This window comes from Parasteatoda tepidariorum, chromosome 2 (assembly GCF_043381705.1).
Source record: "Parasteatoda tepidariorum isolate YZ-2023 chromosome 2, CAS_Ptep_4.0, whole genome shotgun sequence".
Taxonomy (NCBI): Eukaryota; Metazoa; Arthropoda; class Arachnida; order Araneae; family Theridiidae; genus Parasteatoda; species Parasteatoda tepidariorum.
In genome coordinates this window covers 84,128,712-84,153,412 of record NC_092205.1, presented here as the reverse complement: position 1 = coordinate 84,153,412, position 24,701 = coordinate 84,128,712, and the positions used below count along the sequence as shown (strand labels likewise).

Here is a 24,701-nt window from a genome sequence, read left to right as displayed (position 1 = left end):
TTTCGTTCCTCAATTTATAACTTGAAATATCGTCCATTATCATATTTGAAGTCATCCTCTTGAACTATTAAGATTGAGTTCTTGAAAGTGAAGATCCGTTGATATGATCAAAAAGTTAATCAGGGTGGTCCGTTATTTATTTTGAACACTGAACATTATGGTGGATCTGATTTTCCCACAATTTTCCAGATAATAGTTAAAAATGAACTTGTCAATAAATTTTTATGCATTTAAGGTCTGAGGGAAAAACGATCATAATACTAACTACAAGCCTATACTTATTTTATCTATACTCTTCCCTTATTGAAGATATATTCTGTGATAGTTAGGATTATATTAGGTTTTGTACTATTTTTCAATCGCAGCTATACATGATGTTGATTAGAAACCTAATTCCTATAAGAGCAATTATTAAATATTGAAAAAAGCGATATATAATATTAAAAAAAGCGAAAATATTAATAAAAGCTAAATATTAAAAAACTCCAGGAATAAAAATTCCAAAAAAATAATACATCCAAAATGTTTCCTAATTACTGTTTATAATACTCTGAGAAACAGAAAAATTGATTTTGTATATTTTTAAAGAATGTAAAACTATCATTACCTTGGCTCTTAACAGAAAACACTTATAATTGAGAAATTTTGCCATATATATTTTTTTTAAATTTTTTCTAAAGAAAATAAAACCTCAAAACTCAGACTCGTCATTGTTTTACGATGTGCCATGAATACATTACAAAATCCGTCATTGTTCCATGAAGTTGTTGTACTTGTAGTTCATTTACGTCGCACTAGAGCGGCACAATGGGCTATTGGCCATGGTCTGGGAAACATCCCTGAGGATGATCCGAAGACATGCCATCACAATTTTGATCCTCTGCAGAGGGAAGGGCACCCCCGCTTCGGTAGCCCAATGACCATCGCGCGAGCATTGCTGCATGAAAGTTTTTAATTATTGCCAATATAGTAATAGTTTTTAATTCCTGTGTTATGTACAAAAAACTAATACTAAAATCAAAGACAGATATAAAATTGTCTCTGCATCTTTTAGAGTTAAAATTTTAATATCTATATTTTAAAAGAAAAATTTTATTAATGTCATTTATGTTTAAATTTGTGCGTTATTTTAAAATTTATAAGAGGTTTCTGTCATTAATAAATTCTAACTTGTTGTGAGCCTGGAATAAATTTCAGAAAATTAATATCACAACATTAATAATGTGTAATCTTTACCATATTTTGAGTGGTATTCTTTATATGGCCATATTTGTGTAAAATATCATCGTTGGTTATTTTTTAGGTAGCATCTTGCAGAGCATAGCATGCCTACGGAGTCTTCAATATTCTTTCAAAATTTAAATTAATAAAACGTGATTGTAAACACTACAAGTATAATAATATTTGATGGCGATCTTTTTCACGTTTAGGCATAAAAATCAATCGGAAGTAGTAGCCCGGGAGTCTTACGACGAATTTAAACCCGTAGAGCCATCTGCGTTTAGCTTTACATGTTCAACAGTCCATTTAGTAGGCTGTAATTCCAAGTTCAGTTATGAGTAAAAGTTGAAGTATATACTTTTTCCTATTTTTCTTTTTAAAGTTGATAAGCTTTTTTGTGCTTTGAATAGACAAAAATAAGCACTCATGATTCACCTTCTTGTGCTCAAGATAAGCCAAGAGATAAACAAACGACTTTAAATTTTGCCGTTGTGGAATGCTTCAGCACTTTTTGTCTGGTTTGTTGTTTTTTATTCTAAATTAATTGATAGAAATTACTTTTGCATTCTAAATTATCTAATGTTTAATTATTTTCTATATAATATTTTACAATATAATTGGTGTAACAAATTGAAACAATATTTCCATTTACCGGTGAAGTATATTTGTTTTGATCAGTGTAGTGATAAGCACGTAAAAATTTACTTCAAGTACAGGTTATTGCTTAGGCTATCAAAATATATAAAACTTTCTCTATTTATAAATTATTTTCTAACCTTAAGATTCGCTAGTAAAATATCATGTTTTTGTTTTAATATCATTTTAATACTATTTTTCTCTCTACGATCATTTCACTACGAATCTTGTGATATATAAACATACATAAATATTATTTGTATCCATATTTTCAGTTTAAAGTTTTTTTTAAAAATAAATAACAAAGGATACATTAAAAACTTCTAGGAAATATTTTACTTTTCTCTAACTTTTTATTTAAATACTTATACACAGATGTATTTATAAATACTTATATTGGTACCAGTGCCCCCCCAAAAAAAGGAATGTACGAAAAAGGAAACAAAAAAAGGAATGTACGAAAAAGGTAGGGAATTTTATAGAATTGGAAAAATCAGGGAATTTAATTAAAATAATTAAAACATCAGAGAAAAAGAATTTAACTTTAAGGTACATTAAAGTTCCCGATTATTTCTTTAAGAAATTGACTTGTAATGAGGTTCTAAGATTTATGCAATTTTATTTGCAAGTAGAAAGTATAAGTGTTTTGTAATATATTTTAGTTATAAAGATACATTATAACTGAAAAAAATGATTATGAAATTTATGTTACGGATTTTAAAAATCAAGAAAATTTGATATTATTAATCTGTAAAAGTCACAGAATTTTTTTCTTTGTTTCCACTGTAGTATAACTTGTAATCAGGCCAGCCATTATTTTTTTCCAATTACTAGAAACCTTTGACATCAAGGCGATTGTAGTTAGCCCTGACGGGTATTGATGCTAAAATATTCTCTTTCATTAAAGTCAATAAAAATATTTCCTTATTAGAAACCTGTTTCCTTTTATTGAAATTTTTCAAGCAAGAAATGAAATTGCCTAGGTTTTTTACTTGGAATTAATTAATGATAAATGTTATTAACTTGCCCAATGATGATTACAAGTTTTGCCTTTAGAGTTTGTCCCATTTTGGGATTTTTTTTTTAGTTTCTATTTTGCCACTTTCTAGTAATAACCAGGTAGGGTGCCAATAAGTCGATCTTCTTTATTTATATTAGCAAATTTATTTACTCTACATAGTCATTTTAGTGCCTTTTTTATCATTTAACTTTATCTCCTACAATTTTGTCCTATTAGCCTGAAATTTATTTGTTTTTATTAATTTTTGCAATTTGTTTTTATTTTAATCTTTGCAATTCTGGCTAACCAGGAAATGCAGGAATTCAAATATATTTAAAAAAAAAAATTAATATAAGTATAATAAAACTGAAGCATGTTCCAAGTATTTTAATTTTTTTTTATTTAATCTTATTATGTTTCTCAATTTTAGATTGAATAACAGTTTTCAACATTCTTGTTACTTGTATGAAAACTTGCATGAAGGACATTGGTGAGCTTAATGAATGAACAGAACTTGACAGCTTACAGAAAGCAATAAAAATCAGCAAAGGTAAGCTATTAATTTTAAAGTTTTAAATATATGATAAATTTATAAATATATTTTATATCATTTGCTTTACACTTAAAATAAGAGAATTTCTAGAAAACACCATTTATTTGATTTTCAATAAGCTTACAGTTTTTCATGTGAGCCATTGTGACGTATCGTCTGTGTCTGCTTTTAAACATCATGTTTTTTTATTATTTTTTTTAAATTTATTTATTTTCTTTAAAAATTGCACCATTTGTTTATGAACATCAGAAATTTGTGGAGAATTTTTCCCTTAAAAACCATAATACATAATAATTGACAAGTTTTTGCATATTTTTTTTATTTATGAAGTTTTATGGAATAATTATATTGTTCTTGAAATATCTTTACATTATTTGATTATTAAACATTGTGCATTTAATCATATGTTTTTATGGCTTGAAAATTGTTCTGTAACATAAATCGAGAATAGAGAAACATTTCTTTGTTATTAAAATAAGTTTTTTCCTTTTCAGGCTAAATATAATAAGTATCACTTTAATAGCAATATATTATCTAACTACTTTTCTCATACTGTAATTTTTATATATCAATGAACTTTTGAAGAACTTAACAGGTTATTAAATCTCTGGAAAGCTGTACGTAGGAATTTTTAGAAGATTTCTTTTATTATATATTCTGCCTATACACACATTATGTAGCATTATAGAATCAAACAAACTTTCTGAAAGACCCAATATCATTGGGCGACATATTATGTTGAAATCAGGAATGTCATAATAACATCTGATTAAGAATATGGGAATTTGAAAAATTCTGTGGGAAGGGACTGATAAAATGATAAATTACTGCCAAATAAACCCATCATCAAACGACAAGAAATTGTGATGGAATCATATGAAATTAAACAGGTTAAAATGTTATGACGCAAATTTTAAATTCGCATATCGTAACAACATTGTATTAAAAATATCGGAATTTGAAAGACCAAGGATCAAAAATGATAAGTAGCTTCCTTAAAAACTATGACCTAACAACATGTAGCTATGATGGAATCATCATCAATTAAACATAGAATATTGTGATACCTCTAATTCGAATTTCACTCGTTGTAACAACATAATATTAAAAATTTTGGAATTTGGATAACCAAGTGAAAGGACCAAGAAAATGATATATAACTTTTTAAAAAAACTATCATGCAATAACCTGAAATTACGATGAAATCCAATAACCTGAAGTTACGATAAAGTAACAAATTTATTATTCTATTAAATTGTCACAAAGTTATGAAATTAAACATCTAAAAAAATAGAGTTCAAAAACTCAAATTCAAATTTCGAATGTAGTAATAACATCATATTAAACACATTGAAATTTGGAAAATCATGTAAAAAGTGCTAAAAGATGAAAAATGTCTTCAGAAATAACAATTATCAAACAACCTGAAATTGTGTTGGAATTTTTATGAATTGAATATGTCAACAGTCACTTGTCTTTACAATATCCTATATATCTTAATTTGAAAACCACATGAAAACAGCTGAAAAAATGCTGAATGAAGTATCACGAAATGCCGTGAAATTAAATGCTTCAAATAGTAATAGCTCTAGTTCCAGTGCTTTTTGGTGTTATTTTGATTTAATTTCAAGATACAGTTCTATCATCTTGAATTTTTAGCTCTTCACATATTTTAAAATGTATACATTTATCAATATATGAATTAATTAGTGATTTTGTACAAGATATTTTTTAAAGTAACATACCTGCATACATATACCTTTTCTCTCCGAATTGGAGTATGTGACTTCTATCATTGCTTTCCATCTTACCCTATTTGTGACCAGATTTTTTGCTTCTCTCCATGTCTTTCTTATTGTTTTCTATTTCCCTAGGAGTTTGAATCAAGAACTTGTTTTGCTTTAAATTTTTCAGGTTTACGTAGAACATGACAAATCAATTTCCATTAATGCTTTCTAATTTCCAGATCAAGTGATTTCTGTTTTGCTCTTCTAAGTATTTCTGCATTACAAATTTTATGAAACCCGTTGATACGAGAGTTTCTTCTTAAACAGTTAGACTTGAAGTTTTTCCACGATATTTTTATTGCTGTGCCATGTCTGAGATCCATATAGTAGGACAGATTTATCATTAGTATTGAAAATTCTAATTTTTATTAAATTTGTTATGTTTTTGTTTTTCCAGAATTTATTGAGAATAGCGTAACTGCTTCGGGCTTTTGTTTAATCTATTTAGCATGTCTTCATTAGTTCCTCCTCAGTTGTTAATATTATACTTCCAAGATACCTAGAACTGCTTACCTCCGCCAGTTTATTATTTTTTTAAAATATGTCATTTAATTGTTTAAGATTAATTTTCAAAATTTTAGTTTTATTTTGGTTGATAATAAGCCCCATTTTCTTTATCTCAATGTTTAAAATGTTTGCATGTTTTGAAGGGTATTGGTAGTAAACATAAGTCGTTTGCAAAATCAAGATTAGAGAGGTATTCAGCAAGGTTCCATCTTGTACTCATTTTATTCTTTGATACTTTTTCATAATCCAGCCAATAGCAATTGAAAAGATTGTTGGAGAAAGTATACAACCCTGTCTAACACAAGAATTAACCTTGAAGTATTATGATCGTTTTTCGGCATAGATAAATCGTTTATTGTAAAATTGGTGTTTATATTTAAAATTAGTGCAGAATTTTACTTCACAAATCTATGAAATTATTGTGGTTAGTATTGTCTGTATCAATTACATTTATAAATATATTAGAATTACATTCTTAATCTCGTTTTTAATTCTTTTAATTTTGTTTGACATTATCTTTCATGTCTTCATCTTTCATGTCTTAATCTGGAAATAATTAACTTAGTTTGTCTTCTCCACCCACAAGTTATAATAAAAATGAGAGGCTTGATTTACTCCTTGTAGTAAGATTTAATAATGAAAAACTATGCACAATATGACTATTTAATTTTTATGTAAAAAAAGTTGAGAAAATAAGTAAAAATCGCTGCCAGATTTAGTGCACTAGAATTTTAAACCATATTTATTACTGTATTCAATAGTAACTTTAGCTGCATCACAAGTATACCTACTCACTGTACTAGTATAATCGAGCTATGCTTTTTACTATATTATATGGGGTTTATTACATAGTTTTGATTTTTGTACTATTGCATATAAAATGAAAATAGAAACAATCAAGAAAAAGATTATCAAGCTTTTAAATCAGCTATGATATTTGATTATGCTACATTGTAATTTATTTTATATTCTTTTTTATTCAAATGTATTTAAATTGTTTTGATTTAAGTTGTACAATATTAGAAATAAAGTTTTGAAGCAACAAATTTTTTTCGAGTTTAACAAAGCCGTACTAGCTTTTTAGCTTTATTTACTTAATCTGTAAATAAATTTGACTTTTACTTGTGTGCAACATATTTGATTATGATATTTTTGTGGAATTCTGTGTTATTATTTGACTTTAAGTAAAGTATTGAAAGAAACTACAGTTATTTTAATATCTTAAGAAATTTATTAAATGTATTTTTTTTTTCAAGCTTCAAATAGGAAATATCAAAATTTTGCTGTTGCAGAGGGAACATTGTGTTAGACATTTTTCTGTAAAATACACTATATGCTTTAAATATTTAAAACTGGAGTGTTATTTTAATTTTCTTATCTAATGATTGTAAATTTCAATGTATTAAAAAAATTATTGTTGAAATAATTTCAGGAAATTAAATACTACTAAATATAAAGCAACAATTTTCAATATATTTTTTACAGGGTGCTTAGCATTTTTAAAAAGTGCTTAAAGGTGTTCTCTTTTGATTTGCGTTTTTTAAAAGCCCTTAGAGGTACTTTTTTTATTCGAGGTTTGTAAGAAGTGCTTAATTTTCTATCTTTTAAAAATAGATTTTTTCTCTGCTGTATCGATTATCATTCTAAATTGCAAAAAATTCATGATTTTCACAATTTTCTCTGCAATATTTATCAGAAACTAGCTATTTTATCATCAGGGATGAGATTCTTTCGCGGATTTCCGCTTTTTTTCAGATTTTTCCATTTTTCCCGCTAATTTCCGCTAAAATTTTTTTTTGCCCAAGTTAAAATGTTTTATGAGGAATTTAATTTTCCGCGGAGGGAAATTGTTGAAGTCCCTTTTCCTCCCTCTGAAGTTTCTCNTGCTGTATCGATTATCATTCTAAATTGCAAAAAATTCATGATTTTCACAATTTTCTCTGCAATATTTATCGGAAACTAGCTATTTTATCATAATTATGTATATTTTTTAAAATTTATTTTATTTTATGTTTATAATTTAGGAATTTTAAATGATAAAAAAAATTAATAATAGAATGCGCAAGCTTTCTTGTAAGAAGTGCTTAATTTTCTATCTTTTAAAAATAGATTTTTTCTCTGCTGTATCGATTATCATTCTAAATTGCAAAAAATTCATGATTTTCACAATTTTCTCTGCAATATTTATCGGAAACTAGCTATTTTATCATAATTATGTATATTTTTTAAAATTTATTTTATTTTATGTTTATAATTTAGGAATTTTAAATGATAGAAAAAATTAATTTTTAATACTGCACAAATCCTAATTATAATTTTTTTTGGAAAGTTTTTAAATAAATTTTTTGAGTGTTTAAAAAATACTTAAAAGGTGCTTATTTTTTATTGAAAAATCTGTTTTTGGTGTGATAAAATAATTTTTTTTTATCAAAACATTTCAAATTTATTTTTAAAAGGTACATTATAGACAAGGTAAAGGTATTTAAACTGTGGAAATTGTTTTGCGAATATAATAATAAATTTTTGATATTGAATTTCAAAAATTCTTTTGTGTGTGGTGTCATCCTCTAATTCTCTTTCATTTCTTTTTTTATAGAAAAATGAATTCTTTTCCAGTAGAGGCCATAAGTGTAACCAATGATAAAAAGAGAATTCAAGCTCTTCAAAGCTCTTTTGAAGAAACATTTAAATCCACGCCTTCTTTTTTTGTAAGGAGTCCAGGAAGGGTTAATCTAATTGGAGAGCATATAGATTATAATGACTTTCAAGTTCTTCCTATTGCTATAGAACAAAGTATATTAATAGCTGTTGGTGATAATAAGGAAAAGCAAATTAATATTCAAAATGTCGATGAAAAGTATCCTTCCATCTCAATTGCCTTTGATGAAATTCAGAAAGAAATGAGTAAGGGCATGTCATGGTACAACTACATCTTTGCAGCAATTCTTGGCCTCGCTGACAAATTTCAAATTGCTCCCAGTTTTAACATGCTTGTATCAAGCAACCTGCCGCCTGCTGCTGGTCTTTCCAGTTCAAGTTCATTGGTTTGTGCCTCTGCAATGGCTGTTGCTTATAAGTGTCACCTACATGAATTGTAAGCTATGTTTAGTATTTGTTTTGTTTTTTGGTCATTATTAAATTTGCTCTTACATTGTTTAGTTATGATAAGTATCAGTCTGTAACTCTGTCACAAAATGGATTGTCATGAAACAAAGCTACTTATGCACTGTAAATAGCATTTTTAATGCAGTCCAACCATTAAATGCTAAAATTATTGTGTGCAAAATTCAAATGAAAACTGAGTTGTCAAAATTGTTAAATTGTCAATGTTTAAATATGCATATATAAATAAATAATTTCTAGTTCATATTCCATGGTGCGTCTACTGAGTGCATTAAAGAAACAAAAGGTAATTTTTGGCATTAGACACCAAACATTTTTAATAAGATTGAAAATATCTGAGTTTAATACCTGTATTTTAATAGTCTAATATTTTTTCCCTCTTAAGCTGATCTGGTAACATAAATGAGAGCCGAACTTTTCCGAAAAAGTAAATAAATGGAATTATAATAATAATGAACAATTTTTTTTTTTTTTTTTTTTTGCAGTAAAAGTAGATTTAATAAATTACCCGAGTTAGATCTTATGATCAATATGCAAGGAAATATTTTTACCTTGTTAATCTAAATGCTGGTTTACATGAATGATATTTTTATTGTTGCTCAAACTCTTAAATATGCATTTATTACTTTAGTTCATCAGGCAGAAAAAAAAACTGCTTCATTTAAAAAAAAAAAAAAAGAAGATTTATCCTGACTGTTGTGTATCAGAGACTTAAGCCTTTACTTTATGGAATGAGGGAACTTGTAAGCATTTTAAAATAAAAGATTTTGCTTTGTAATCTTGCATATGGGTCACTTGGTGTAGCCAAATTTACAGGATTACAAAGACTTAAATGGGTTGGTTGCTCCAGGATATCGTAGCTGTTAGAAAAACTTTCTTACAAAAACCCATAAGTATAAGACCTCAAAAATGACTCCACTGAAATAGATCAATTCAATTGAAAAAGTTATTAACATTCTTAAGGTTAAAAATTGGAGAAAATTGTGCCAATGCATAAGAAAACTTAAATTTCAATTAGGCTTAAATAAAGTATGTCATTTTCCCCCTTTAAATAATTAATACAAATGAGATGTCAATAATAAACTCAATTTTCATATCAAATTACAATGTAAAAATTAAACAAAGAAATAACTGTGGCTTTATTTGTGAGTGACTACAGTGTTTTCATCATAGAAGAAAAATGGGTGAGAATTTCTCACCCTTTTCTTAAAAACAGGGTGAGTTTTCAAAAAGTTAAGTGATATTTCCAAAAACTGAAAAAATACAAATAGACTTGGAAAAAAAATCATTTCTTTTATTATAATACATTTTTAACGTCTTCTATTTTCTAAAGCATTGAATATTTTTGCTGCATCATCATAGAAGATTTTGCCTTTACTAGGTATTTGTCCATCTTACATTAGAGTGCATAAAAAAATTTGAGCGTCTTACATGAAAAACCATACCTAGAGTAAACACGTGATTGCAGAGAAATGTGTTCTGAAAGGGGTTCCGTGGTTCGGAGGGGTTGTGTTCTGTTGTTCGAAAAGGTTCTGAACAATACCTACTGGTAAATAGGGAAGCTAGATAACGGGGCAAGTGTTGAAAATAATGAAGATCCAGGAAGAAAAGTGAAACGGATTTTATTCTAAATGACGTAATTCGAAACTTTTTCCAAAATGCGAGAATTTCGCGAATTTTGAAATTGATTTATAGAACACGCGAATTTCTCGCGGTAATCATTTTTTAATGCGAGAAAAGAAAAAAATATGCGAGATTCTCGCGTTCTCGCGCTGTAGTGAAAACACTGGACTAGTATAATGATTTTTTATGATAGTTATTTTATAACTAGTTATTTATTTATTGGTTTATTTTCTAATCAACAGTATAAATTCGAAACGGTAAAGTTAATGAAACATTGTCATTCTGTCACGAAGCTATAGTTTTGTTTTTATGTTTCTACGTCCTTAAAGTGGTGTGCAAATTTCTTCGTGAAACAGACAATTTTTTCTTTGTTTTCTTTACCTACTACATAGATAAGAAACATTGACTTTTATTCCTTATAAGAAATTATTAGTATTGAAGACATCACTGGCATTTTTTGAATTAAAGAATATCAATTATTCTTAATTTTTATGCTATTAAGTGCATTAAGATTAATCCAATATGAAAAAAGTTAGCTTATTAATTAAAAGCTTTATTTTGAGTTTGATGTTTACTTCATACTGTTTTTATGAAAACTAGCTTGTAAATGGAAAAAAATTCAGTGAACTGTTTATATAATGCGCTGGGTTCTTGCAAAATATGATAACAACGAATGTTTCTAAACATCGTAAACCTTATTCAATTATTCTTATAGGCATGGGATAGGAAAGTTTGAATTGGCTGAATTGTGTGCAAATGCTGAACAATATGTTGGTACTCGAGGAGGTGGTATGGATCAAGCAATTATTTTCCTTGCAGATAAAGGTTCAAATGTTTTTTTTTTTTTTTTTTTTTTTTTTTTTTTTTTTTTTNTTTTTTTTTTTTTTTTTTTTTTTTTTTTTTTTTTTTTTTTTTTAATTTTTGCTTGTTGATTTGTGCCAATTTTGTACTTGTGGTCATTACTAGTTATATTTTTTTATCATGCTGTCATTGGTTTTATTTAGTTCTTAGCATCATTCATTAATCGTGACTGTTGCAACTATTTAAGAAAATAAAATAAAAACTACTAATATAACTATTTTTTAATTTAATTCCAGATAAGTAAATTAACTGTGACTACCAATTCTTCCTCTTGATTATATCCTTCATATGAACCTAATTTCTATTAAATGTATTTTATAGTCAATAATTGTTGAAATTATAAATATTTTACTCCTCTGTAATACACATTAGAAATTAAATGATTTTACTATAAATTTCTTCTAACTACTACATCAGTTAAAGTCCTAATCAATTAATTTTCATAATATGGTTACTTTACATTCACCCTTTTAATTTTCTATGATTCATTTGTCTCAAAGTAAATTTGGAAAACTCAGAATAGTGCATTTTTTAAGAATGAATCTTTATTTGTATTTTAAATTTTTTTTTTAATTTTCTTTTGATAAACAAAATGTCAATCAAAAGTATGTATGCCTTATCATTTACGAGCTAAAAGACATTTTTTCTTTAATTGATTTTTCAAAAAGTTTTAATTTTCTTTTAAAAAAAAGGACTTTTTGATTTAGGATGTGAGTACATGTTATCCTTGGAGCATGTTAGCTTATGGAAAAGATTAAAGTTAAATGTATTAATTTCATCTAAGTTAGGACTGTTTAAACACCTGCCCTTTTCTTCTTTCTTTTTTTATGTTGCTGAAATTCAAGGTTATGCATAAAAAAATTTTAAAACCATCAAATAAAAAAATATTAAATGACAAATTATTTTTGAATACATGAAACTGAAATTTGTTCCTTTCTTTATTGAAAAAAAAATGGTTATTTGCGTTTTTATATTAAAATATCAATGCTTATATTGTTAATATTATCTCTGATTTTACATAAAAAATATTTTTTGTTGCTATCACCTAATAAAAATATGTTATTAAATTGCTAGCTTAAATAATGCACTCATTCAATGTTAACATTTTTGTGTTGCAGGTTATGCCAAAAAAATCTCCTTCAAGCCTCTTCGCTCTGTAAATATTCACTTGCCAGAAGATTTGCAGTTCATTGTTGTGAATTCTGGTGTGAAAAAAGAAAAAGCTTTATCGAGTGACTTCAATAAACGAGTCGCTGAATGTATACTAGCTGGCAAGGTTCTTTGTAATTTTAAAATACATTTTATATGTTCTGTATTGCTAAAACTTATACCTTGGAAAACTCTGCTGAGTTAAGAGGATCCTAATGGATAACTAATGTGTCAAATTTTAGTATGGTTGTTAATTGTTTTGTTGTTCCTTTTTATTACTTAAGAAAATTATTCAGTGTTTAAGCAATAAACAACTTATTCTTTTTTTTTCTTTTACTGACAAAGATTTTTTAATAAAATTAGCATTTTGAAAAAATATTTAAAAAATAATAAATGCTAAGAAAGTGAAAAGAATTTTGCCTTCATCAGGTTTTAAGCGAAGGTTTTTTTTTTATTAAAACCGGGTTTTGGCTTAATTGCCTGAGAGTTAAAACATTTGTTTTTCTTCTTTTTTTTTACATAAAAAGGAATTTAGTATTTCAGCAATTAATAACTGGTATGATTAAACTTCTTGTAGGATCTAAAAGATCAGTGAATGCTATATAAATACGTTTTGTAAATATTATTTATTTCATTTTAATCCATCTCTGAATAGAATACACGTTTATAAGATTAGTTTGGTTTTTAATTATATATCATACAAAACATTCATTTTTATTACTGTGGTGTTATTTATTTCTCCTTTATTTGTGTAGAATTTCAGCTTTATTTTTTCTTTTACTTTTGAGGAATTTTGTTGCTAGTGGTTCAAACTCCAAATTGTTAAAACTATCTGCATGTGGAAAATTGAAAAAATTAATTTAATTAAAATGCCAAAGAGTAAAAATATCTCTTTTTTCAAACATTAAAAGGTATTAAATGTTTTAGCAATAAACGATTAATGTAATTACACTTCTTGTGAGAGCTTAAAGATTAGACGCTCACAGTTTAAAAAAAATCCCGAAGAATAATGGAACAGATTCCCAATTATTCCAGAAGTATTAAAGCTGCGGTTAAGATAAATAAAAATTGAATGTCCAACTTCTGAAATAAACTAAAGAGCAGAAGGTTATTCTTCATATTAGATGTTGAATTGTAAATTTCAAATTTTGCTATTGAAAGAACGATTCACTAATTTGTTAAAGTTTGTAGGAATTAAAGCAAAAAAATATGATACTATACAATTGCAGTTAATTATTCAGTTTTAAATGTACAGTGTGCAAAATGTTACACCCTCTATAACTTTTTATCGAATGATTAGATTCTTATGCACTAAGATGTAGCTCTGATGGTTCGAAGGGCTTGGTCTTTTAAGTATGCTTATTTATTAGTTCAAATGATATATGATGTATGTTAGAAAAATCTGAAGGAAAAAGTATTTTCTTTTAACTTCATACTTTTCCTCTTAGCTTTCCCCAAAAATCTTGAAACTGGCAGTTATGTCAAAAATATGCTTCTAATAAATTAATCAAGAGAGCATTTACAATTTTATAATGCTAATTTTAATCTTTCACAGTTTGCATTTACAGCAAACTTTTTGCAGACAGTTGTAAAATTCCTTGTTAAGATGCTAATTTTTTTTCTTCAAAAAATCATTCTAAATATAATAACAATAAAAATAAGTTTGATTTGTCAGATATAAATAATTATGTTTATTGAATTTCATGACTTTCTGAGAAGTACCATTTTAATAATAGTTTTTTATTTATTTTTCTGTCGCTATTAAATTTGTGCATTCAAATTTTAAATTCTGTCAGTTAATATGATATAGTTTTTTTTATAAACAAAAAAAGAATCGGAAATTGAAATATATGTGGCAAAAAAAATATGTTGGTTTAAATAAATAAAAACTTTTTTATCTAAACATCTATATCTTAAAATATTATCTATTCAACTCTGGAACAGCAAGTTCCTTTCACAGTGCAAAAAAAACCACGGTAAAAACTGTCCTTTTGAAAATGAGTTTCATCAAACCCAAGTGGCAAAAAAAAATTTAATAAACAAATATAATGCATTAAAATTAAATTTTTAAGCGGTTTATTCAATCTAGTTTAAATAATAGTATTATTTCTGAGTAATATCATTCGATAAATAATTTATCAATAAGTGAAAATTAAAAAGCAAAAATTGGAAGGAAAAGTAATTTTAATGAATTTCGTAAGAAATTAAAACATAGTTTCCTTCAGTTTTTGTATAACGAAGTGTAGTTGGACTTTATAATTATAATTATTCAACAACTTTAAAAATATCTTCATTAAATCATATATTACTTACATCTAATCAAATTACATATTTTTTTCAATTCTACAAATCATACATTGATTCATAATTACAAACAGCAAACAAATCTTCATCACTAAGTATTGTAAATTATAAATACTGAAAACAAGTATTGCATAGTATAAAGGTATCTGTCAATAAATATTTTAATGTATTTTTGCATACCTAATCATAAAATTACAAGTTTATTTTAATTTATAAAATAATTTTTATTTTATCCGTAAATTATGTTTTTATTATATTATCATTTTTATCTGTAAATTTATATTCACAAATTACTGATTTCTCATTTCAAAATCAATGATTCAATTAAGAAAATGCTGAAAAATTTAATTGAGGAGTAAACCAATTTAAAGTTTTTTTTTCTTTTTTAATATTGGAGCTGAAATTCATGTCAAAACCTAGTAATTTTATTTAAAAAAGCAAAACTTGTAAGTTTTCAAATGTAATTGTTATAGCTAAGATTTTTCTTCACATTTTGATAGCTTTACAGTACTTTGCTTTACATTTACTATATTTTAAGTTTAGATAAAGGAACTAGTTCTTAGTTTATTGACAAAGTAATCGTTTTTTTAAAGAAAATAATAACAAAAATGGCTAAAGCACCTAGGTCTTTAACCTTGACAGGATATTTTGTGTAAAGCTAATTATTCATTTTAAGAAATTTAAAAGAAAGTTTTTAATGTTATTTTGAATATGATGAGTATTACTAACCATGCTATTCTAGTACACCTGTGGGTGGTTTTATACTCAAGAGGTAATAAAAAATTGTAGTTTAAGTAAATTAATATTGTTGAAATAAATCTGACAGTGAGCTTGACAGATTCACAGTCCTTAATGCTCTATTTGCAAAAGATATTTACACCTAGACATCGCAGTGATAAAAATGATTCCTGAACTACTTTATTCATTTCAAATTAAATGTCTCCGTCAAGTGAAAATGTCATAAAACAGTTAACAAAAATATGCTTTTAAAGACCTTTTGTTGTCTATTAGAGTATTTTAATTCATCTTTCAATTTAGCTATACACTTAGTTTGTTTTATGTAAATTTTATTTATTATAATCTACATAAACAGAGTCATAACTTTTTTAAAAATCCATCCTTGCAAGAATCTGTCTGGGATTAAATGATAGGTTGTTTTATTTTCAAATTATGGATTTAGCTTGGTCACTATTTTTTGTTATAAATGTTATAATTCTTTTACAGGTTTTAGCCAAGCACTTAGATCTAGACTGGAAAACTGTGAATACATTAGGTGAGCTGGTAGCTCAATCAGAAAAATCCCCTAGTGAAATTCTTGGTATATTGGATGAAATTTTGAACAGTGCACCTTACAGTACAACAAGCATTTGCGAAGAGCTGATGATAAATTTAGACCAATTAAAAGAAATTCTGCATCGTTTCCACTTTCCAAATTTGGAGACTGAACATTTTGAAGTAGATTGAATTCATTCATTTGTACTGTTAATAACTTTTTATGTACTTATGTGTTTATTTTCTTTGAAGTGACTTAGTAAATCTTTAACCTAACTGAATTGGCATTTAACTGCTCTTAAATTGAAATATTAATGCCAAAACATGTTTAGTAGTACTATTGCAGTCTTTTCCTCTTACTTAATTTGTATGAAACTTGATGACTCAGATATATGCTTAACAACTTTTATGGTTGGCCATACAAGTGTACAGCATATATCAGTGCTTTGAAATCAGCAGTTGAAACCTTCAGCTTGAGACTTTTCTAAGAGCTCAATCCGATTCATACTCTATTCCAATTTTCATTAAATTCTTTAAAAAATATTATTACTAAGTAAATATTAATTTTAATTTATCTATACACAATTAGCGTTTAAGGTATTTTATTTCTGAAATTGTATTTCATATAATAATTTAACAGTGGAATAATCAATCTTTACAAAATATATTTGTACAGAATAGTGAAATTGTACAAAGCCAATAATAGAAATCAGATTTTTCCACTAAGCAGATTTCTGCATTTTTCCATTATAATTCAATTTAAATCATGTATGCATGTTTAAAGTAGAAGGTATTTTATTTAAAATTGAATTGTAACATAACATAGCAAAATAAACCTTACAAAATTATTAGTAGGGATAAGAATTTTCCATTTTTTACCAGATTTCTGCTTTTTATTTATTTTATTTTTTTCAATTAAATTAAATTGGTTTTAATTTATCTAAGCACGATTAGGTTAAAGCTGTTTTACTTGATATGTATTTCATATTATAACATAATAGTTGTAGAAATATTTTTTAGAAAATATTCATCTGAGAATATTGAAATTGTACAAAACCATTAGAAGAGGGGATATTTTTCTACTTTTTTCTGATATCAAATTTTTTTCCATTGAAACTGAATTTTAGTTTAGATGTGCATGATTAGAGTTAAAGGTCTTTTATTAAAAATTGCATCATAAAATAACAGTTAAAAAATTTCACTTTCCAAAATACATTTGTACATAATGTGAAACTGAATAAGACTATTAACTGTGAAATGAGCTTAATATTAATATCTTGCAATATTTGCACTCTTGCAAATTTATGAACATCTTATTATAAAAAGATTTATTGAATATTCTAGATCTACGTCTGGATTAGTCAAATGGTTTTAAGGATTTATGTTCTGTCTTTCTCGGTAGTGATTTGTTAGATTTTTATTTCTTTTTTGTTCTATGTATGTACTTACTTTTTTTTTACTAGGATTCTAAGATTTTCTAAATTAAATACAGTCATTATAGGACACGTTGTATATTTTGTTTCTAAGAAGAAACAAGTAATAAAGAATTAGTTTAAAAGTCTTAGAATATTAAAAATGTATTTGTTTTTAAGTCTGGTGCTTTAATTTAGTCAGATATGATTTTTTAGTAATTTTCCCCATTACCCCTCTAAAGCTTTATTGAATACAAATTATTAAATATTGTGGCATAATTGTAAAATGTTTTTACTTTATACATATTTAAACTAAATTGTTGGCCAATTTATATTATACAAAAACACTCTTTTTGTTTCGTAAATTGCTTAGTTGGCAGAGGATCCATATTTAATTTAATTTTTTTCTTCCAGTTTTACAATGCTACGAAAATTAGTGAAAAAGAATTAAAATTTAAACAAAGCGAAAAATGTAAAAGCGTTTTGAATAAATTGCTGACAAAAAATAACATTTTTCACCATATTTACCTTTTATTTAGATCTCTTTTTTTTATAACAAGGTCACAATTAGTATATTCTCAATGTAAATGAGGATCAAAATTTTCTTGTTCAAAAACAAATACTTATTACAAATAATCCTCTCTTATTTTTAAATTTAAACTTTATTGTAGAAAATATGGCAAACTTTTAACTGTAGCAAAATAATGCTGCTACTATTGTATAATGCAGTTAGTTAATTGTTACTGTTAATGCTTCTCTTAACAGTTTTTACTATTAGTGTTGTTTAATACTGTACTGTCTGGTGCTGTAAAAAAGAAATGTTTTTTATTTTAAATTATCTNCTCATAAAATAAGTTCAAAATGTAGAGAAAACATGGAAAAAATTACAGAACAATGAAAAAAGGGAAAAAGAAAAATAATGATTAAAATCTGTAAAGAAGAAAAAAATAATAATCTGGAAAATAAAAGATATAATCTTTTCATCAGCTCACACGATTATATCTGCAAAAAGGAGTGCTTTCTAATATTGTATCAATATAGCCAAAGCAAAATATATCAATACAATCATTATTTTTCTTTTTCCCTTTTTTCATTGTTCTGTAATTTTTTCCATGTTTTCTCTGCATTTTGAACTTATTTTATGAGTTCTATTTACTTGCAGCTTATGCACAGTAAATAAAACTTTTTCTTTTCTTCTTAATTTTCTTTTTTTTTTCATTTTTGTATTTATTATGCTATATATATGTGTGTGTGTGTGCCTACAATAATACCTTTGACTTGAAGATATTGTGCTTAATAGGTTATCTTTTTTTTTCTTTAAAAAAAAGCACTTTCAATAAATAACTTAAACTGTTTATTTTATTATTGGTAGGGATATTATAGTACTTCTTTTCAGATTTTGATGCAAACAAAAAACCCTATCTTAAAAGGTATTAAGCACTACTAGGTTAATTAAATTTTAACTTAAGTGAGTTAAAGTGAAAGAAAAACATAGTAGCATCTACATCATGTCTAAATCGTCAATATTGCATAAAACTTTACCAGTGTATTGTGTCTTTTATTTAAAGCTTCTTCCTCGTGCCAGGCATGTTTATACAGAGGCTGGCAACGTTGAGCAGTTTATCGAAGCATGTGAGAAAGAAGATCTAGTTTCGATTGGAGGTGCTATGAATTCTAGTCATCAGAGTCTACGGTACAATTATGATTGCTCCCATGAAAAGTTGGACATTCTAGTTGACCATGCAGTGAAATATGGAGCTCTTGGAGCACGATTAACTGGTGCAGGGTCTGTTATTTTTCTTGTAATTTAATTTAAATATTTTCTTATTTAGGAGTTATCTATGAAAATTTCGTCTCAAAATAAAAAAAGTTTCTTCCAAATTTAGTAAATGCTTTCAATGCTGTTTGTGTTTATTTTATATTTTCTTGACTATTTTGTTGTTGTATTTAATTAGTAGTCAGCATAGAATAATTAAATTCCTTCACTTTGATTCTCATTGGCTAGATTTTTATTTACAAATCTAGTTCTTTGAAATATAGTTAAATATATATATTCTGAGATATTTATTTTCTATTATTGTAATTCAAATGTTCTTATTTAAGAGTTCATTGCGTTCAAGAGTTTGCAATATAATATATCTCTCTGTGCTATGTTTGCAATATAATATATCAATATAATAATCTATCTCTTCATTTTTTTTTTCAAATTTGGTATATGCTTTCAATGCTTCTAATTTTCTTTTTTTTTCTTTTGCTATATATATATTTTTTATTGGACTTCATTACCTAGATTTTTTTATTTAACAGTCTTAAAAATATAGTTATTTTCTTAGAGATTTATTTTCTTGTATTGTAATAAAAATATTCTTGTTTGGGAGTTTGCTATGCTTTAGTTACATTGTAAAATGATCCCTTTCTTTTTTTTCAAATTTTTATATGCTTTCAATGCTGTTTATCTTATTTTTCTTTTGCTGTTATTTTTTATGGGTATTGTCAACTTACACTAATTAATCTCCTTTAGTAATGTTTTAGTCTTAATATTAAGTCTTTTATTTAGTATTCTACTGTCAGAAAACCAACATATTCAGAATGTACACACATTTACTGAATAACATCACATATCAAAAATTCTTGACAAACTGTATTTTTATGTTATGCCTTTTAATGCAGCTTATCACGTATATTTTTTAATCAAATGTTGAACCTTAATCTTTTAAAATTGTTTAACATTAAATTTACTAAATAAGGCTATCTTTCCGTTCCTAAGCATTAGCTTAATAGGAAGCAAAAATATAGGTATTTCGATTGTGTATCTAGGTTGTAGGCTAGGCTCTAATGTTTGTATATTCTTAGACTTTGCAAAATTTTTCATGGAAGTCATAAATTAAGTAAAGTATTGGGATTTGTTATTTGAAATAAATTTTTAGAATTTATAGGTTTTTGTAAAAGTGCTTTTTTTTCTTCAAAGACAGATAGCTAAGTATAGAACTTAATGTTTTTAAAAGCAACTATAAGTTAGTTAAAGAAATTCAAGAACACCTATCTTAATTTTAAAACTTTTTAGAGTGATATCTTAGAATTGATGTCCCTAAAATGAGTTTTAGAGTTGAACCTAACTCATTTTAGTGACATTGTGAAAAGTTGATAACAGATTTTAAAAAGGGTTTTAAAATGCATCTGCCCCAGAAGCGCACTTAAATATCATATGAAAGTGTGAACTTAACTATGTTTATTACAAATGTAAAGCTAAAATATTAATTGCTTAAATAAATTAATATGTGGGCTTCTGAATATGTGGGGCAATTCAGATAAATACTAGTAAATTACAAAAGGGTCATAAATTTTAGTATATTTTTTGTTAAGACAAATCATGTTCAAACAGTTTTTATAATTTTTTTTTTTGACATATAAGCAATAATCTCTATAAATTGCTTGAAAACCTAAACTATTGGGTTGTTAAAAAAAATATTATTATTATTATTTTTTTAAAGAAAGTGAAAGTCTATTTTCTTTTAGTGAATAGTTATCTTATTGAATTGTATATTGACCATTCTGCTTCAATACTTTCTGCCATCTTTTAGGCTGTAGCAATTTTGAATTTAAGGTATTTGCAATAAAGGTTTCTCCGTGTAAGACATTTTGTAAAGCCTGGAACAAATATTGTGGACTACCCGTTTCTTGTCCCCAGACATGATGTATTTCAAAAATGAAACAAACCCATATATGGAGCTTCGAGATTAAACCTATCTGTTTCAAAGGGTCGAATTTAACAAATTTTATCCCTCAGCGATCTCACGAGTTGGCCAATTTATATGAATTAACGCCTTTATTGTGTCTCCATCAGCATCAACTGGTCTCTGGCTCACCTTAAATACAACTCCGTGCACATTGCATATATATATATANAATATATATATATATTTGCTTGATCTGCATCTTTACTTTTTTGATAGTAAAGAACTAAAATATGCTGAAAATACTGCTTTTCACTTTCTATATTTGTAAAGGTTCTAACAAAAAACTTCTACATAAAATCAAACAATTTTTTACTGATATAGCAATTTTTGTTATATCAGGAAAAAAATTGCTGATATAGAAATTATTGCTATATCAGTGGTCAAAATATATAATGATTATGTGGCTTAAGTGTGCAGTTGACTGAAAAAATGAAGTTAAGTCTTTGATTATGAAAAAAAGAAATTACTTTCCAAATAACCCAATCCGATTACTATCCCTAGCATAGCCCTCCATTATTAAAAGTATGAAAATGAAAAAATATATGGTTGAGTAGTACTTATTTCTAAAAATAACAAAACCTGAGCAAAAAATGTATTTTATGAAGTTTTAAACCACAAAAAAGTAAAATTTTTCTCATTGCTGTGCCAAGGTATACAATGCATAAAACAATAATAATAAAAATCAGTATTCATTTATCATATGTTATGAGTCTTTTGTGAGAGAAAAATTAAGTTCAAGTAAATCTGTAAAGTTAATTATCAAATGTTTATGAGTGAAGTGACAAAACCAAAAATAAATAACTGTAACAAAATTTTCTGAAGTTGTATATTTTTATTGCTTTTTTAATGAGTAAAACTGCAAGGACTGGGTTAATGAAGGAAGCAGAAAGGATTACAAAAAAAAGTCTGGAACTAACTCATGCCAATAGTTGAACTTCGTTTTCTTATTTTCACCTGTTCGCATCTTTAATAATTTTTCATGTTATGATTTTACAAAAAAATTTCTCTTCTTTCAATTTAAATTCTTCATAATAACTATTACTTATCAATAGTATTTCTTATTTGTTGTCTCTTTTATTGATATTATAAACAGTATTAATGTGAATTATTCTATAGTGGCAAAACATTAAACTATATTTATTATATTATATTTTAAAACATTATATTATATTCAATGCATAAGGGTTAAATTTGTAGTGAGTATAGCCTGTATAACCCGATGCCTTTATCATATAGAATAGTCCAGTTATCATATAGTTTCACCACTGTTAGAAATATATTCTGCAGTTCGTTATGAGGTTCTGAGGTTATTGTATGACAAATGTGTCTCCAAGTAGTAACTTTTTTTAAATACAAATTTTTTAGATGGGGTGGTGCAATGATTGCAGCTGTAACTAAGGAGCATGCTCAAGAATTACTACAGCATTTAAAGGAATATGGAATGGCCAATGGGCTTTCTGATAGCGACATATTTTTAACAAAACCATCAGGTGGAGCTGTTGTTATTGAAAATGTTACTAATAGTTAGTCAGTTGTTAGTGGATAGTAATTACCTCAATTTAAATATATTTTTTGTTATAACTACGGTCTTTGAAATATTTTTGATTATATGATGTTTGCCATTTTATGTTATTTATACATTTTTAATATCCGTGTTCCCTTCTTTCAGTCATGTTGGTCTTTTTTTATCTCTTACTAAGAAAATTTTAATTTCGGACTATATGGAAAAAAATATTTTTGTAATCTTAAAAATCTTTTAAAATGCATGGATACGATTTTAAAATTGTAGCATGTTAACTTGCTATATACCATAGAGTTAATTTTTTTTATATTTTATTTAAAAATTGTGACTATGTACAACATTATGGTTCTCTAATATGCTCTTTTGATTTTGTTTAGTTGTTTTTCTTTTGATTGTAATAATGGGGACTAGTACTTACTTGTTTTTGGTTACATTTTTTTGAATTTAATGTTATATGATATTTAAACTTGATAATGTTTGTTATTCTATGTCATTTAGATATTCATTGCACACTTTTTTGTTAACTTTGTTTTCTATCACAAATGCTAGTCAAACCAGAGCTTAAAGAGAAAATTTTCTTCTCTTTACATAATTTTTTTAAAAATTAATTATAGATCCTTTTAAAATGTATGTATATGTTTTTAAAATTTTTTAGTCAATGAAAATGCACTATTTTCAGGTTGGCTTCAAAACAGGGTAATGAGAGCTACTGATATAAGTCTAAGAATTTTATCAACTTAGAAAAATGAATGAATTTAACTAAAATTCCAGGGTTAATGTATAAATTTACATTGTAAGGTACCTGATATTTTTCCCAAATAAGTTATATTTGCAATAATTTTTATTTGTTTGTTTATGAATTTTTAAATAGCTAGTTTAAACTCTAAGAGAAGAAAAACTGTTTTGTAGTTTATATTATATCGATGCCACTGTTTATACCACTTCGCCATTTTACATTTATGCCACTGTTTGCAAAAATCAGGGAAATTCGATAAAATTAGAAAAAAGTCTTGGAATTTCTTCCTGAGTGCTTATGGCCACCCTGCGTTTCCATAAATTTAATGAATTTGTATTTTCTAAATAGCAATAACTTTAAAAATATCTATTATTTTATTAACTATATTATTTTAAGCTCTACTTGAATGCTACTTCTTTGTATTCATATTTTTCACCTCTGATACCGGGGGAAAGTAAATGCTCTTTTAATAAAGTTAACACAAGGAAGTTGCTTTCTTTATTAAAATTAATTTTATCGTGTCCTAATTAGTTCCTATTCATGATTTTTTCTCCATTGTTTAATGGTGATTCATAATTTCTGCATTCCATTTTGCATGTTACTTAATATGAAACAATTTTTATGATATTTTGCGTTTTAAATTTACTATAAACATTGATATGCCATTTCATTTTGTGCTAGTGATTAATATGAGATTATATAATATGAATTTTTATAAAATAAATAGTTTATTTATTGTCAGTTTTTCTCTTATTTAGTTTTAATTTCTGCATTAAAAATTCTTTTTTTTAAATGGTTTCTATTTTTAGAGTTTTAAATATTTGTATACATTATCATGATTCAATCAGATTTCTTATAGAGAAAAAGTAAGCTCAAAATATTATTTGTAACTTAAAACAATTGTGAAAATACATCAGTGCAATCAGCTTGATTAAGAAAGTTGATACATTTTTCCTCTATTCAATTTACTAAATTAATGTTAATGAACTCATCTTGCATTCAGTTTAGGAAAAATTAACTATGCATTTATACAATATGTTTGATATAATTGGATTTTCTTACGAAAAAGCTGTAAATTTTTCATTTAAATTGTAGCTTTTAAAAGTATCAAAATAGTCTTCCCTCAGAATCTTTGAGTGCGAATGACTATAGTTCGTTCACCAGGAGTTGACACTTGGCTCCACCTCATCGGACGCAGAGTTCATTTCAGCGCGGGAGTCAGAAGAGAAACATCTCCGTGCTTGAAATTGAGACAACC

The 24,701-nt window shown here is 26.2% G+C and overlaps 1 protein-coding gene across 4 annotated transcripts in view; it reads left to right on the top strand.

Annotated features, from left to right (window-relative positions):
- Positions 1 to 24,184, top strand: part of LOC107440195 (N-acetylgalactosamine kinase) — a 35,664-nt gene extending 11,480 nt beyond the window's left edge. Inside the window, exons 1-8 of one of the 4 annotated variants that reach the window (XM_016053048.3) lie at positions 1,583 to 1,739; positions 3,288 to 3,407; positions 8,301 to 8,798; positions 11,166 to 11,275; positions 12,430 to 12,587; positions 15,989 to 16,219; positions 19,017 to 19,234; positions 22,551 to 24,184. In XM_016053048.3, the coding sequence (XP_015908534.1) occupies positions 8,305 to 8,798; positions 11,166 to 11,275; positions 12,430 to 12,587; positions 15,989 to 16,219; positions 19,017 to 19,234; positions 22,551 to 22,713 (1,374 nt within the window). In that variant the 5' untranslated portion in view covers positions 1,583 to 1,739; positions 3,288 to 3,407; positions 8,301 to 8,304 and the 3' untranslated portion in view covers positions 22,714 to 24,184. Of the gene's footprint in view, positions 1 to 1,582; positions 1,740 to 3,287; positions 3,408 to 3,897; positions 4,028 to 8,300; positions 8,799 to 11,165; positions 11,276 to 12,429; positions 12,588 to 15,988; positions 16,220 to 19,016; positions 19,235 to 22,550 lie in introns of those variants that run through there. The other 3 variants (XM_071177838.1, XM_043053669.2, XM_043053668.2) reach the window with 3 other exon arrangements.
- The last annotated feature ends 517 nt before the right edge of the window (positions 24,185 to 24,701 follow it).